We start from the raw sequence: 14,904 nt of genomic DNA on the forward strand, positions 1-14,904 counted from the left end.
CTGAACCCCACTCCTGGGGCCTCCCGAGGCTCACCTGCCCAGCCTGTCTTCTGCATCACACCCGCTGGCACTGCCTGGTCCCTCTCCAAAGTGACGGTGGCTCTGCCTCTCCCCCTGAGGACGTGTGCCACAAGGGATGAAGACCCCAAGGTTTCTCACCATGCTTGCATGGCTGTACATCAGCCACAGGTGGACCATTGCTTCTGGAGGAGGAAGACAGCATCAGCTGGGGTGAGTTATTTATTTTTCCTGAGGCTTTAAGGCAAAGGGAGCAGCAGATGATATGCAAAGGGGTCTGTTGTACCATAGGCTGAGTCTGAAAGGTAATGTAGGGATTTCTCCTTAAGGGTAAGTGCTTGGGCAGACACTTTAATAACCCTCTTCATTAGGAAATAATTGCCAGCCATTATGCACCTCCCTCACCTCCATGGTATGGAGTCCAATGAAGTCGGTAAGTGTGAAAAAGATAATGGTCCCTACCTATACAAGAGTAAAATTCTGCCACCAAGCCTGTAAAAGTGCAGTTTTGTCACGGTCAATCTTACTATGTTTGAGAGTGCAGATGAAGGGGGGCAAAGCAACATCCATACAGAGCTTACTGCAAATACGTTCAGCCACTAAACAGCCATACCGATGTGTTGCCCCATGAGCACTAAAAAAAAAGCTCTGTCCCATATGCTGGGACCTCTCAGCTATCACCCCCTCCTACAGTGCAGGGTGATCTCATCCCCCCGTGCGGCAAGGGATGCCCAGGGCCCCTGTGACTGCCATGAAAATATCACACCTTGCCACCACTGCCATGAACAGATTATAAAATCAAAAGATAGGCATTTTGACTTGGAGCAGGAGACAGAGGTATTACCTGGCCTCACATTTTGGTAGTAAAATGAATTTGCAGTCCTCGTTGTCTTTCAAAAATCACGTACTCAGTACCTATGGGTATGCCAAGTGGCACAAGCAGGTCTGGAGCCTACTGCTGCCCCAGCTCTCGTGCAGATGATGGGTGAATTACGACGTAGTGGGGCAGAAACTAGGACACTCCGCTCTGGCAATGAGATGCTCACATGAGCATACCCTGAGCATGCAAAAAGCATCTGAGTATGCCTTGGTGGGGAAGAAGGGTGTCATGAAGCAGAAACAGTGCCAGCACCAAGCACAGTATTCTGGGTGTGTGTGTGATGGGCATCCATACCCCTTTTGCCTCTTACCACCTGATTCTCCAGAAACCTGGCTTCATTTAACAAGGAAAATTAAGTCCCTAGATCCTCTCTTTGGGAAAGAGATGCTTAGCGGTGAGGCTTAAGGCAAACGAAGTAGCCTGTAGAAAAACTGTTCCAGTAGCCTCCAGCAACTGTGAATTTCTCCTTTTTGCCTGGAGCACTATTAGTGCAATGACCTAGTGATCATGTCTGGAACAACTTTTCAACCTACCACATTGACACATAGGGTTATAGGTGAAACTTGTTTACTGGGAAGACCTTCAAAAACCGCTACCACTGTCTTCAGCCCCAGTCAGACCCACTGGTGTGGGGAATACACAGTGAAAATGTCCTGTGTAATAAACCTGTATTGTTAGAGTTGTTAATAATGTACAGGCATATGCTATACATTATGTATTTAGCTCAGGTGAGCTGAGCTAAAGTCAAAAGCAGATCAAACAATCCATGGGATTAGACTTAAAATACTTGAAAGGTGCCTTTGGACCAAAATTCAGCAAGCAAAAAGCAGCAGAGGGTCTCCCATTCAGGCTGGCACCTCCTCAGGTGCTGCACCTGACCTGGAGCAGGAGGCATCTGCAAGAGTCGATGGTGGCAGCAGCCTCAAGTTGATCTCCACGACGTTCCTCTCTTTTGGGAGGGAAGCGGGGAATTAACACTCTTCCTGCCAACACTTGCAAAAAAAGTCTTTGTGTACTGTCACCACGCCAGCTCCCCCAAGGGACACCTGCGTGAGCTGGGGGTCCACAGCAGATTTCAGAGATGGCGTGAGGTCAGCTTTCCTCTTGGGAAACTGTTCCTGCACAATCCGCATGCCTGCAGGAGAAACCCTGCGCTGGGGATGCACCAGCTCTCCGAGGAAGCTACAGCTGGGGCAGGTGCTGCAGGTTTTACACCAGAGATTGCTCAGACAAACCTATTCTTGGCCCATCGAAAGACTGCAAGCTCCAGTGTGCAATACAATACTTTGCGGTACTAAAGGACCTTCCGAATGAGGGTCTCACATTAATTAATCAAGCCTCAGAGCACCTAGAAGGAAAATCTATCCGATTTTACCAGCAAGTGCAATGAGTATGCAAAGGTCACATAGAATGGAGGAGCAAAGGAAAGAGATCCCAGTGTCCTGACTCCTGACTCCTCGCTGCATCTATTAGCTTATGAGTCCCCTACAAAGGACACGCATGGAGGACAAAAGGCGACCTACAGCTGTGCTCCAAGGAGCACCAACTGAGAGGTTTAATAAGGTGCAGAATGACTAACAGGGTTACACAGATTGACGCAGGTCAGTAAAGAATATGGCATTAAGAAAATTGATCCTTTCAAAGCCTCGAGCCACATGCTTATGTCACAACCAGACATGACTTGTGTCTGTGTTTCATATGATACCCCCAAGTATCCACCAAAGGGCTTTCCTTCATGTTTAAATAATGAAATGCAATGTAATGCCGACAGGTGCTTTTTTCACAGGGAGAAGGCAGCAGAAGAGAAAGCATTTGGGTGGGCTGAGGCAGAGCCTGGGTATTCCCAGCCTCTCCCATCCCTCCTTGCCCTCCCCTGTCCACATGGCTGGCAAGCAAGAGGTCACCGACGGCTGGATGTGCCCGTCTGTCTGCAATGCCAAGGAGACAAGCACATGGACACTGGAAGAGCGAGTAACCCGTATATGATTGGCGTGTGCGTCCGCAGCACAGCAGCTACAGTGTTTGTGCAAAAGACAGGAGGCTGTAATGGGGAAGAAAAAGAAATGTGCTTTACAGGTCATCATGGAAGATGGTTGGTATCATTACGAGATCATTTTAGTTTGGATGCTGCCAAATACTTGACAAAATGTCTCGGGACTTTCTAAGCACACCATTTTGCGTCTCTCAAAGATCATGCAATTTCAGTTTGCTCACGCAGGGAACTTTTGCCAATCTGCCAAACTAAAGTAAATATTAAAAGTATCCCTGTAGGAAAAGAATATAATGTATAATCAATAAGGGACATTCTGTCAAGCTCAGCTGGCACTTAAGGGCTAGCTGTGTAAAGCATCATGTGTGTAAATCCCAGCAACAAATGCAATTACACTTTGTTCTTTGTCTTGCAGCCGGAATAGAGATTGATGGACAAGTCGAAAGTGACACAGAGAGTGAAGGTAATGTAGAGATTAAAAAATGTGGTCTTGTTTAAAATACAAGAGGTGATACCTTTTCTTTTTCTCTCTGGCTTGTGACTCGCTCTACAACAGGAACCGTTTCACGAGCTACTTGTAAGCAAGCAGATTTTTCCGTTGAGGTTTGACTTACAATAGCGATATGTAAACCCCCATTCTTAAGCAGCCTGTCCCCTTTCATCCATGCTCCTAGAGCAGGAGGCTGTCAGAGCCCACGTCCCTTGGCAGTCATCCCTAGTAAACCAGGCGTTGCAGTAACGCACCAGCCTATGTAGGGCTGGGACTGCTTTGCACCGCACCAAGGTCCTGGTTGCAGCCCCTGTAATGCTTGCTTAGACCATAACACACGGGTATTTTGGTTAATCATGGATTGGAGGCAGATTGATGGCTGTGAGGAAAATCAGGAAGAGCCAGTGACAGGACTAAAAACGGCTTTAACCCTGTACGTATAGTAAATAAAGAGAAATAGCCAAGTGGTAAGATTATAACACTAAATAGAGTTAGCTAAGAGATAAGATCATAACAGCACTGGATAAGTGAAATGAATGTAGATGCTACTGCAAAAATGATTCACATCCATGTCTGTATGATCCATAAAATATGAGAAAGTAATTAGCAAATGACTGGGTGGTTGTTTTTTTTAATCATATCCACCTTTTCCATACAAGCAAACAAGGCAATAAGATAAAAGTAACAAATGAATGGTCCACATTTAACCTAATATTTCATAGGCTGCAAATGAAAACCATGATAGTTGGCTGCCCAAAAGCAATATTTTCCCAAAGAGTGTAGGTGGTCCTTTGACTAGATCACTAACTGAAATTCAGCTGAGATGAACCATTACGTAGTAACTGAAACCTACCTAATGGCTCCTGAGAAATGAGTTGAAAGCTCCTTCTCATTCCCAGTGACAAGTGTGACAACCACCACCTATGAATTTTTTACCACTAGCAAGCAAAAACTAATTAATTTCTAACTTTTCACCAAAACAAAAATGCAAATACTCAAATTCTTTTTGCTTTTATTTTCCTCATCTTTTAGGCTGCACATTTTTCACTCTGGATCCCATTCCAGCACAATTTCCTTCTTCCATTTAAATTTCTCCAACCCTGGGGAAAAAAAAAAATCAATACCAAAATTACAAATTTTTTGTTTCTTTGTTTGAACACTTTATTTTCATCAGCCAGAAATGTTGGAAAATTAGAAGCCAAAAGACTCAGGAAAACTTACTATTGATTTTAATGTACTTGGTGGTAAAACAGATAGAGGGGCTTGAGGTTTTTTAATGTTTTTTTCCCCTTTCCATAATATTCTCCAATTAAATCATACTCCATTTCAATGCTTCAAACTGGAAGCACTTCTGACTTCTGAACAAAAGAGGGTTTTAGCTTGCAATGCCAGTAAGAATGAAATGTGCATCAGACATCATCTGAGTTTTTTCTTCTCTGGATATAGACCTTCCTATATAAAAGAAAACTCAGAGAAACAAAACCAGGTGCTGCCTAAGCTGTACCTTTTCTCTCTATAAATAGAGGACCTCCATCCCCAGCCTTGAAAAGTAAACATCTTTCAAGGACATTGCACCAACAAGGAAACTACATACTGTATAACCAACTGCAATTTCTGTTTCCGTTGCTCTGGTGTCTTTACCAATTGGGAAGACATCTGTCTGTGCTCTCTGACGGATGGGCTTTTGCATTTGTAACTAATTTCCAATTTTCTTATGGTCACATATAAATCACTGATGTGCCAAAATGAGATGTACTATCTCAAATGGCAGCAAAATTCTTCAGAATTGGACGTGGTTCTTGGACGGGGCTTAATGCAAAGCCCACCGAGGTCAACAGGCATCTGCTGTTTGACTTCACTAGCATTTGCATCAGGCATCCTGGCTCCCTGCGCTTTTCTGATTAATCCTTATTTTGCCAGCACGGACTTCCCAATGTACTTGGTTTTTATCCCTTGCAGAAGATGAAGTAAAGGACAAGACTCCTAAGAAACAGCCCCTCAGGGAAACTGGCAGAGCAAGCAGACTTGAAAGGAAAAAGCAAGAGAAAGACAAGGAAGAAGACGAGAGCCAAGAGGAAGACAGTTGTAGCCAACAAAACAGAGCTTCTAAGAGAAAAAACTACCAAAGAAAAAACAGCGATGGAAAAAAGGCAGGAGAGGAAGGAAGCCGGCAGCGAGAGGGAGGCAAAAAGGCTCCTACCAAAGATCAAAAGGAATCAGAAAACAAAGAAAAGAAAACAAACAAGAAAGGAAAGGAGGGGGAGAACAAACAGAAGACAGACAGGAAAAACAGGTAATTAAACTATCCCTGAGTATAGTGCCTTGTGTCAGACTGGCAGCGGTATCGACATGCCAGTGGCGCATGGGTCAGAACTGCAAAACCAATAGCTTGCAAATACGTTACTCAATAGCCTGCAAATAAGTTACTGCTCTCCCGAAAGTGGAAAGCAGTAGTGCAAAATGCCACACAACCAAACTGTTTCCAAGCTCTTCTGCTGTCATCATTTCTCAGCCAAGACCAGGTCCATGTATGTAGTGGACTCCTAGCGCCTGCAGCTGCGGCTAGAAAAGCACGCTTAGACAAGACAGCTTGAGTGACTCGAATATGGGCACATTTTTTCGGTTGGTTTGTGGAAACATTTAGGTTAAAGTGGATCCCTCATGTTTTCATATCTCTTCCTCATCCCAACCCTCTACTTCTCCCCATATCTTCTATTTCCTTCTGAAGGTGTGAAAAACATTCCTCCAGAGCCAGCTGTAGCCCTAGGCAACGCTTCTGTAGCTGAAGCGTGGTCCAGAGCGCGATGTCGGGCTGGTTATGGTGCAGTGCAATCGCCTCTTCATTATCCTGGCTGGAAGTAGCCTTGGCCTGAGCACAAAGGGGCCACGCTGGCGTTGCACCGAGCCAGGGGATGGCAAGGCACTATGCCCACATCAGAGTGGGATCTTTGGGGGCCAGCAGCGCTGTGCCCACCCCAAGCAAGACCTTCCCTCTAACTCCTGCAAGTTTTTCTATTTTGTGCCCTTTATTTTGTGTCTCTCCCAGTACTTCCTCTGCTTCTTCCAACTCATCTGATGAGGAGTCGCTGTCAGAGGAAGAGCTTGCAATGCTGATGGAGCAGGTGGAGCAAAAGAAAAAACTGATTTCCACCATGAGGAACAAGCCCTGGAGGATGGTGAAGAAGCTCTCGGTGCTCAGGTACTCACCACACCGGGAACCCACATCTGTGGGGTCTTTGCTGACTGTCAGATGCACTTTGCCTTCCTAGAAATTGCATATATGTCTCTGCTAACGTAACACCCCAGTCTCAGAAAAAGCGACCGGCAGAGCCTGGCCAGCCTGTCGGGGTTTAAATGATCGGAGTTAAAATGTGGAATTTGATTTTCAGCCTCTGTAACCAAAGAACGGACAAGGTGCAAATCTGTTCAACTGATACCCATGGCCAGGTCATTCTACCCATGTATTTAAAATCAAATGACTCACTACTGTCAGGCTACTTGTTAAAGCAAACTCTGTGCCCTGGTTTGCTTATTCATGCCCATTGTCAGAGAGAAATCAGAGCAGCAAAGTGCCATGTTACTTCACACTCCTGAGACAGGGCTGCTTAGAAAATATGCTGTATTATTTGCAGAGGTTTATGGAGAAAAGATGATATTGCCACCCAGCCTACGCTGAAAGTGGGAACAACTTGGGCACCTGCAAAGATCCCTCAGTGCAGGGCAATGGGGGGCAGTGGGGCAGGGCAGACCAGGGAAATCAAAACCCACAGGTCAACAGGGAACGGCGCATAATAAACCATTCCCATATCGAGGCAATGATTCAAATCTCGGCTGTACTGGTTAAAAACCCTCTGAAACCCCTTTCTACCAGGAGAGCATTCAAAATACTGTTGCAAGGCATGCACAACCCGATGGGAAGTAGTGATGCCCCCCCCCATGTTTGCTCAGAGATGCAGTGACCGGGCTGGGAAGGCTGGCAGTCACCGTGTGTCTCTGCTTCTCTCTTTTACATCCTGAAGGCCAAGACCTGCTCCATCCTCCATTAAAATCAGGAGCCTTGAATACTGCCAATTATTTCTAAAAACCTGGGTAAAGATCTGTACAGGGAAGCTGTATTAAAGCAGCTTTTCTATCTCACAGGCATGCTACAAGCCTGAGCTCATTACAAATAAAATCTTATGACCCTAAAAGTTCAAAGTTCTGCAAGAAAAGAAAAAAAAAAGCAAAACAGTATTATTTCTGACATATTTTCTCTTTGGTGTAGGATGCTGGCTAAAATTCTGCCTAGGGTCATGCCTGATAATGCACCTCCATCTCTTCATCTTATCCCTGAACCATGGCAATCGTTACCATCTGCTAATGAACCTAAACAAAATTGTTGCATTGCTTGTGCAGGGGTCTCCAGAAAGGCTCTCAAAGTGTTGTACATTCATTAGTTATTTTGGCTGCACAAAGTCAACCCTAAGACAAAAAATTATTAGCCCCATTGCACAGATGAGGAATGTGAAATACAAAGAGAGTGAAACAGTATGTTCAAGACTTAGAAATCTCACTTTAGGTTTGCAAATAAAGTTGCAGGTGATTTTCCCAAGGTTACAGGCTGAACTAACCAACTACTTCTACCATGCATGTAGAATGCAAGTAGAAGTCTGGTTTTCCCACAGGCTTAGGATTGCAAAAGAACTCCCAACCCCTGAAATTTAATCTCATGATGTATTAGCAACACAGATATACGATATAATTTTATTCACAAATTCAGCATACTCTAACAGCATCTACCTAGGTTCTTTTCTCTGTATTTCCCTTAGAAATCCTATTCAAAAACTGATTTCAGTTTGCAGCTTGATTTTACTCCTGACTAGCGTACACTCATTTCTCTGGCGCTGAGATTAACCTGTTGGGCCAGTTGCACATCTCTGATATTTATCCAGGGAGCGGTTCGTGAAGGGAAATTCTGCATCCTCTTGGAGTTTGTTTCACTAGACAATGTTATTTCCTTCTTGACCAATGCACAAGGAGAGAGAAGTTACAGCCGGCATGCCAGGGCAGGAGAGCTCTGGAGCTACAGGAGCAGGCGGGCTTTTGGTCTACACCCAGGGAGAAGTGTGCGACAAGATTTGGGACACATCTCTGCATGAACATGAGTGCTTTGGGGACCTATTAGCTAGCCCTGGGTGGGCATGTGAGCTCCACATGGCACAGCACCACCACCAGCAGACAGCAGCCAGAGCCCCAGATGCAGCGTGGGGTTTGGAGAGAGACCCAATGCCCACCTTCACAAGAGCGTGGCAGCTTTCCCACTGGTGAAAGCAGAGGTGAAAAGCTAAAGACCCCTTTGCTGTTTCAATAACCTGCTTGTCTATTTTCCAATCAGGGAGGCACAAGCTTTTGTAGAGAAGTTTGAAGGAGCCCTGGGAAAAGGGAAGGGCAAAAAGTTGTACGCGTATAAGATGATGATGGCAAAGGTAAGTGCTGCAATAATGTCAGGGAAAAGTTGGATACCTGGTTATGTATCCAGCACATTTTTGGCTGAGTTTATTAACCTGTACTTGGCAAAAGAGACACCAGGAAATCAGAAAAAAACTTCCTGCCCGCATTCAGAAAAATACTAGCCAGCTTCAAATTTATGACTATTACAGAAAGAACAGTGGGAAATTTCCCCCCACCTGGATCTCATTGCAACCTTCCCTGGAGCAAGAGAGGGTTTTCAGGAGCAGTGAAAACCATGGCTTTCTGGTTGCAATCTCCAAAACCTTGATCTGTGAGACAAAGTGCCTCTAAAGAGGAGAGAGGCCATGCCAAACTCTTGCACTGGCCCATGGACTCCTGTAAAATTTAATCTTCCCCAGTAATGAGGAGGTAACAGGGAGAATGATGACTGTATTTTAAGACTGAAGTTGGTAGCCAAGTTGCATTTTGTCATGGAGATTATATGGAGAAGTGAAAAATGGAGCCAGGCATGAGACGATTAAATCAATGGGAGTTTAGCTGCTCATCTGATGAGGGAGGATTCAAGCTCAGTATTTGATCAAATTAAATTCTGTTTTAAATAGAGTTGGTTCTGCATCAATTCTTTAAATCCAAAGCTAGGTCTGAATTTTCCATCCCTATATAATATGGTAAACTCATAGCACAACTGCAGCTTTCCAAAAGCCTGGGAAGGTTAAAACTCAGATGATGAATGTGAACACTTGGGGGTGGGGGGCTTTTGGATTGAAGGTAATTTCCAAAGTAGTCCAAAAGATCAGACCCAGACCAGAGTTTTTGCTTTGGACTTTACACCCTCTCCTAGCAATGCTACCAAACCCTGACATTCGAAAGCCCCACAGGCGAAGCAGCCTCCCTCTTCGCATCTCTCTGCTCACTGCGATGTTGTCTTGTTTCAGAAATGGGTGAAATTTAAGAGAGACTTTGACAATTTTAAAACCCAGTGCATACCCTGGGAGATGAAGATAAAGGAAGTGGAGAGTAAGTGGAAGTTGCTGTGCGGTGGCAGTGAGACGTTTTGTAAGACAGCTTTGCCTTCATCCAAACGGTGCTCCAGCTCCCTGGTCCCCAGTCTCTGCTTGCCCTGGGCCCTGGTGCCAAATGAGGAGCACGAATCCCGCGCACCTCTGGCCTCTGCTGTCTCCATCAGCGGGGGGGACTTTCGGGAGGGTCTTGGGCAACACACTGGGGAGACCTGAGGGTAACAGGGTCCAGGTCTTGCTGAGGACAGTTTAACCCTCCTAAACTCCTAACCAGGAGGTGTCTTCTGGTTTAAGGTCACTTTGGCTCCTCGGTTGCTTCCTACTTCATATTTCTGCGGTGGATGTATGGAGTAAATCTTGTCCTTTTTGGGTTAATATTTGGACTGGTTATAATTCCAGAGGTAAGTGCTTAATTCTTCTTTCCGTAATACCTTGCTTGTTGCTGAACACAAACATGAGACTGATAGCACAAACAATTGTCTTGTAACAGGTGGTGCTTTAGAAAAATGAAATGTATAAGGACAACTATTTACAAAGAACAACTTGCAAGGCTGTTACTGACACAGGAGCAAAAGTCAGATTGAAACTGGGAGACCTAAAATGCTATCAAAGACCCTGACCATCCAGCAGCTAAAACAGGAGCTCAAAAACCTAATTTAAGACTAGTTTTACATTTTGACTAAAGTGAAAAACATGACCTATGAATCTTAGTATGAGCTCAGGTCCGTAAAAGCCATAAGAAATAGACTGTGCTCTGAAAGTGATTAAGAAAGTCCTTGTTTTGGGCCCTTTGAGGAGCACGGTCCCGGGGCAGCAGCCATGGCACAGCTCTGCAGCAGGAGCCGTCGAGGGAAGAAACAAACAATTTCCCAGCACTTTGCCAACTAACATTTGCTTGGGAAATATCTCTTTTCTGTACTTCTAATTAAGATGATTCACAGGGAAAAGTTTTATTTTTGGTTTTTCTATTTCTTGCTGTTCTTGGAGAAGGAAAAGGATTTAATTGCCAACTTTATATGATCGTTTATTGAAGAATGTTTTGATGTAGCCATTACAGCTCCAGCTACATTACTCAGTGCAGTCTTTAAAGGCTCTGCAATCCACAGACAATGTCATCTGTTCTGTTCAATGCAGATTTTTATGGAGCAAAATCGCAGCAGAGTCTCTCCTGAGGACTGTGCTTTTGTTCTCCTTAATGTGGTTGCTCACACTATCGAAAGTGAAAGCTCTCTTTCCTCCCAGGATGAAGAGACATAACCATTAGCAATGAACAATACAAATGTATTTTGTTAGGAACTATGCATATGGTAGAAGACTAAACAGCTTTCGTCTTTAAAGTACACATACCGTTACTCATTGCCTACTGAGCTGTTATGATATGGAGAGAAGCTGGGCAATAAACATTTAATCATAAATGATTTTGAAATTAATTAGTCTTAAAAATAAGTGATAGATTACATGCTAGGACCTTCCTAGGCTATGAATGCTAATGAGATATTTTGGTATAAGCACCAGTCAGAGTCTGCTTGTAAATATATTATTGACTCTCCATAGCCTTTGATGTTCTCTGTCTGGACTTCAATAGCTGCTGGACTTGCTGCAAGACTTGCTTCGAATGGTGTCATCAGCACAGGCTGGGCCATGAAAACTGTTCTTTGCATCATTTTGTCATACACTTTTTGCCCAAACCTAACTGCCCTTCACATCACCTTGAGGTCATTTTTCAATTCAAGACTGTATAATACAAAATACACTGCAAACTTTCCCCGGTGCTCTTGACTTCTCTCAAAGGAGGAGTCCTGCATAAACAGATAAAGCTAATCCCTTTATTGCATTAGACCCATGAAGTTCAAGCAAAGAACTTCTTGCCAAACTAAGGACATTTAAACTGCAGCATTTCATTGAGGGGTACAGTTCCTTGGCTAAATACTTCCTGTACAATGGATATTACCAGGGAAAGGGAAGTCCTCTGGTTATTTGGGTGAAATTAATTCTAAATATTTTAAACTGCTGCTTTGGTATTAAGAAATAAAATACATATTAAAATCAACAAAAGGAAAACCAACCAAAAGGAAACCAAAGGGATTCATTAACAAAAAAAACTGCAAAAATCTGTACAGTGTGTTACACTATACATGCATCACTACTATTAATGTTCACCAGGTCCTGATGGGAATGCCATATGGGAGCATGCCAAGGAAAACTGTACCCCGGGCTGAACAAGCAACAGCTATGGATTTTTCAGTTCTTTGGGATTTTGAGGTAAGCACAGGAGCTTTAATCACAAGAGATCAGTCGAATACCTCCTAAAACCCTTCAGAAGTTAGTGGTGCTACAGGAATGAACCTGTTCCAGGATAAACCAGCAATGCACCTATTTCTTCCAGAAGATGAAGACACCTGCCGCCTGAAATCTTTGTGAAGCTCCAGAGATTTCTGGCCAACACAGCATGTGCACATGCAGGCACCTGGATATGGATTTGAACCACTTCCACACAAAAATGTGCTGGCTGGCGTGTGTCACACGTGTATGCGTATACAGACAAACACACACACACGTGTGTTCCTTGGGTTTGCAGGAACAAAGCAGACGCACTTTTATCCAAAGGGGACACATCATATCCAAACACGGCTAGCTAACACCACCCGAAACGTCTGTCTGGGGTCAATGAGGTGCACAGGACAAAGTAAAATCCACTAAGGCCAGTGGACTATATCCACACTGAAGGAAGTTAAAGCAGATTTAGGCACCCTATGCCCTTTTATCTACACAGGTTTTTTCTTCATGAAGCACAAGAAGCCAAAGTTCGTTTTTTCTATAAGCATTAGTAGAAGCAGGTGACTGTGTAAACTACCGAGTGATGAGCTTGGTTCACAGAGTTGCCTTGTGAGCTCAGGCAAAAAAAAAAGATCCTTTTTCAGAGGAAAAAACACCCAATAAATTACTCTCGTCCTATCCCTGCTTGACACCAGGGAGCAATCACGCAAGCTGGAGAAGCAGTCTCCAGATATGGGGCAACAACGTACACCTATACCCTCTGCAGCCAGAAGATGTCAAATTAAGCCCTTCACAGAGGCTTGCCCTTTGAAAAATGAATAGATGCTTATTGCAGCATGCTCCACAGGAGAGGTGCAATGGGGAAACGTATTTCAGAGCAGGCATAAAATGAAGAGTCAATACCGTGATCCTGAAAAATACATTTCAAGAGAGGAGCCGGGGAAATGCGTGCTTTGGCAGCAAGGATGTCACATCATGGATTTCTAGAGGAGTAGAAAGGAATAAATCTCACTTGGACACCACATGCCATGTCTCACAGAGTTTAAAGAACATACTGGATGATGTGAGCAGAGAAACTAATTTTTCAGTCCCCATCATTTGATGAATCAAAAAGACAAAGGTTTGGGTTTACAACCTGAGGAAAAAAACTTCACTAGCACCTTCCAGGAACATTATCTTTATATTTTATGAGGGTTTTTTCATTACACCACCACCATTACAAGCCTCAAGAAGCTATGCCGCGGCATGCCAGCTGCAAGCTTGCTGCATTTTCCCAGGTGGCTCGGCAGCACTGGCAGAAACGTGCAGAGTTGTCCTGTAGCCGTGGCACTGCACCTTGCGCAGGGCAAACACGCAGGTAATGTGGCACCCAGGGATACCGAAGCTTTATATTAGGTTAGGAATGAAAAACCTACCACTTTAGGGGGAGCTTAGTCCCATTGATTAAATTAAGGTGGTCAAACACTGGAAGAGGGGCCCAGAAATGTTGTGCGATCTCCATCCTTGGAGATTTCCAAAACTCAGTTGGACATAGCCCTGAGCCAGAGCATTTAATTGTGAAACTGGCTCTGCTTTGAGCAGGGGGCTTGACTAGATGACCTCCAGAGGTCATGTAAATTATTCTTACTCAATGTCTCTAAAGAAGATCCATCACACAGCCTCTGATTGAGCTTCATGTCTCAATTTTGGTCTTTCCAAAGGATTGATCAGAGGGGAGCTTGCTCAACTATCGCAGCCAGACTGATTAACCACACAACTTATGAGCTGAAAGACAACAGGCAAAAACCAGAGAAGTATAATATGCACTGATACACATCAACTTGGATGAGATATGACAGAAAAATAGGGAGAGATTGCTAATGCAGATTAGGAGATCTTCACACTCGTTGAATGCCCAACAGTTTGTACAGCAAAAAATAGATCTACTTGAGACAACATGGTTGATATTGTATCTGAACTCTGCTTTCCACAGGGAAGTAATGCTTTGATTTCAGTCTTTAGTTATATTTGCTCTGCAGGTGGTAGCCAGTAAAAGGAACTAAATCTGCAGGGTACCGAGCATCAGCTGCCTCCTAGCTGAAAGGAAAAGTTTCGTATCATTATGGGAAATCCCTTTGCTACAGAATTTCTACAAAATCTGAGCGTTTGATACTGGCTTAGAGAAGCAGGTGGGCTACAGCCACAGAGAGCAATAAGGAGGTGTTTCTGGGAGGGATGAAACAGTGATGGATAAAAACTACATTTTAGTTTTGAGCCAGTATCCTCTGATGTGCCCTCCCTCTTCTCCCCTCTCTTAGGAGGATAAGCTTTTAGGAGGATGGCTCTCAAAAGTGACAGGGCAGCAAACAGCCAAGAATGAGACACTAAAAATTTTTCCAAGTTAATTTTCCTTGTTTTAAATCTTCAGTTTTCACCACAAACCTCTTTCCTGCGGAAGAAAAGCTGCACAGCTTACACAAAGGTTTCCTTTTGCTTTTCCTCCAGGGGTACATCAAATACTCAGCACTCTTTTACGGCTATTATGACAACCAGCGGACAATTGGCTGGTTAAAATACAGGCTACCAATGGCATATTTCATGGTTGGCATCAGCGTATTCGGCTACAGCCTGATGGTTGTTATAAGATCGTAAGTACGGCTGGCATTGCCCTCTCTGCAAAATCCACCGAGATGTGTCTCGCAGCTGGGTTCCCCTCCATGGGCACAGCTCACAGCTCGGTCCAGCCTCGGCAGAACGGCTGGGGGAGCGGGGGGGCGGGAGGGACGGCGGGCTGCCGTTG

The 14,904-nt window shown here is 44.4% G+C and overlaps 1 protein-coding gene across 1 annotated transcript in view; it reads left to right on the plus strand.

Moving 5' to 3' along the window:
* The first annotated feature begins 2,779 nt into the window (after positions 1-2,779).
* TMC2 (transmembrane channel-like 2) overlaps positions 2,780-14,904 on the plus strand; it is an 18,416-nt gene continuing 6,291 nt past the window's right edge. The window contains exons 1-9 of the mRNA XM_009710636.1: positions 2,780-2,876; positions 3,304-3,351; positions 5,338-5,671; positions 6,425-6,577; positions 8,753-8,843; positions 9,765-9,846; positions 10,143-10,249; positions 12,012-12,110; positions 14,610-14,752. Of these exons, the coding sequence (XP_009708938.1) occupies positions 2,780-2,876; positions 3,304-3,351; positions 5,338-5,671; positions 6,425-6,577; positions 8,753-8,843; positions 9,765-9,846; positions 10,143-10,249; positions 12,012-12,110; positions 14,610-14,752 (1,154 nt within the window). The remainder of the gene's footprint in view (positions 2,877-3,303; positions 3,352-5,337; positions 5,672-6,424; positions 6,578-8,752; positions 8,844-9,764; positions 9,847-10,142; positions 10,250-12,011; positions 12,111-14,609; positions 14,753-14,904) is intronic.

The sequence above is a fragment of the Cariama cristata genome, unplaced genomic scaffold (genome assembly GCF_000690535.1).
Source record: "Cariama cristata isolate BGI_N322 unplaced genomic scaffold, ASM69053v1 scaffold5042, whole genome shotgun sequence".
NCBI classification, from domain to species: domain Eukaryota; kingdom Metazoa; phylum Chordata; class Aves; order Cariamiformes; family Cariamidae; genus Cariama; species Cariama cristata.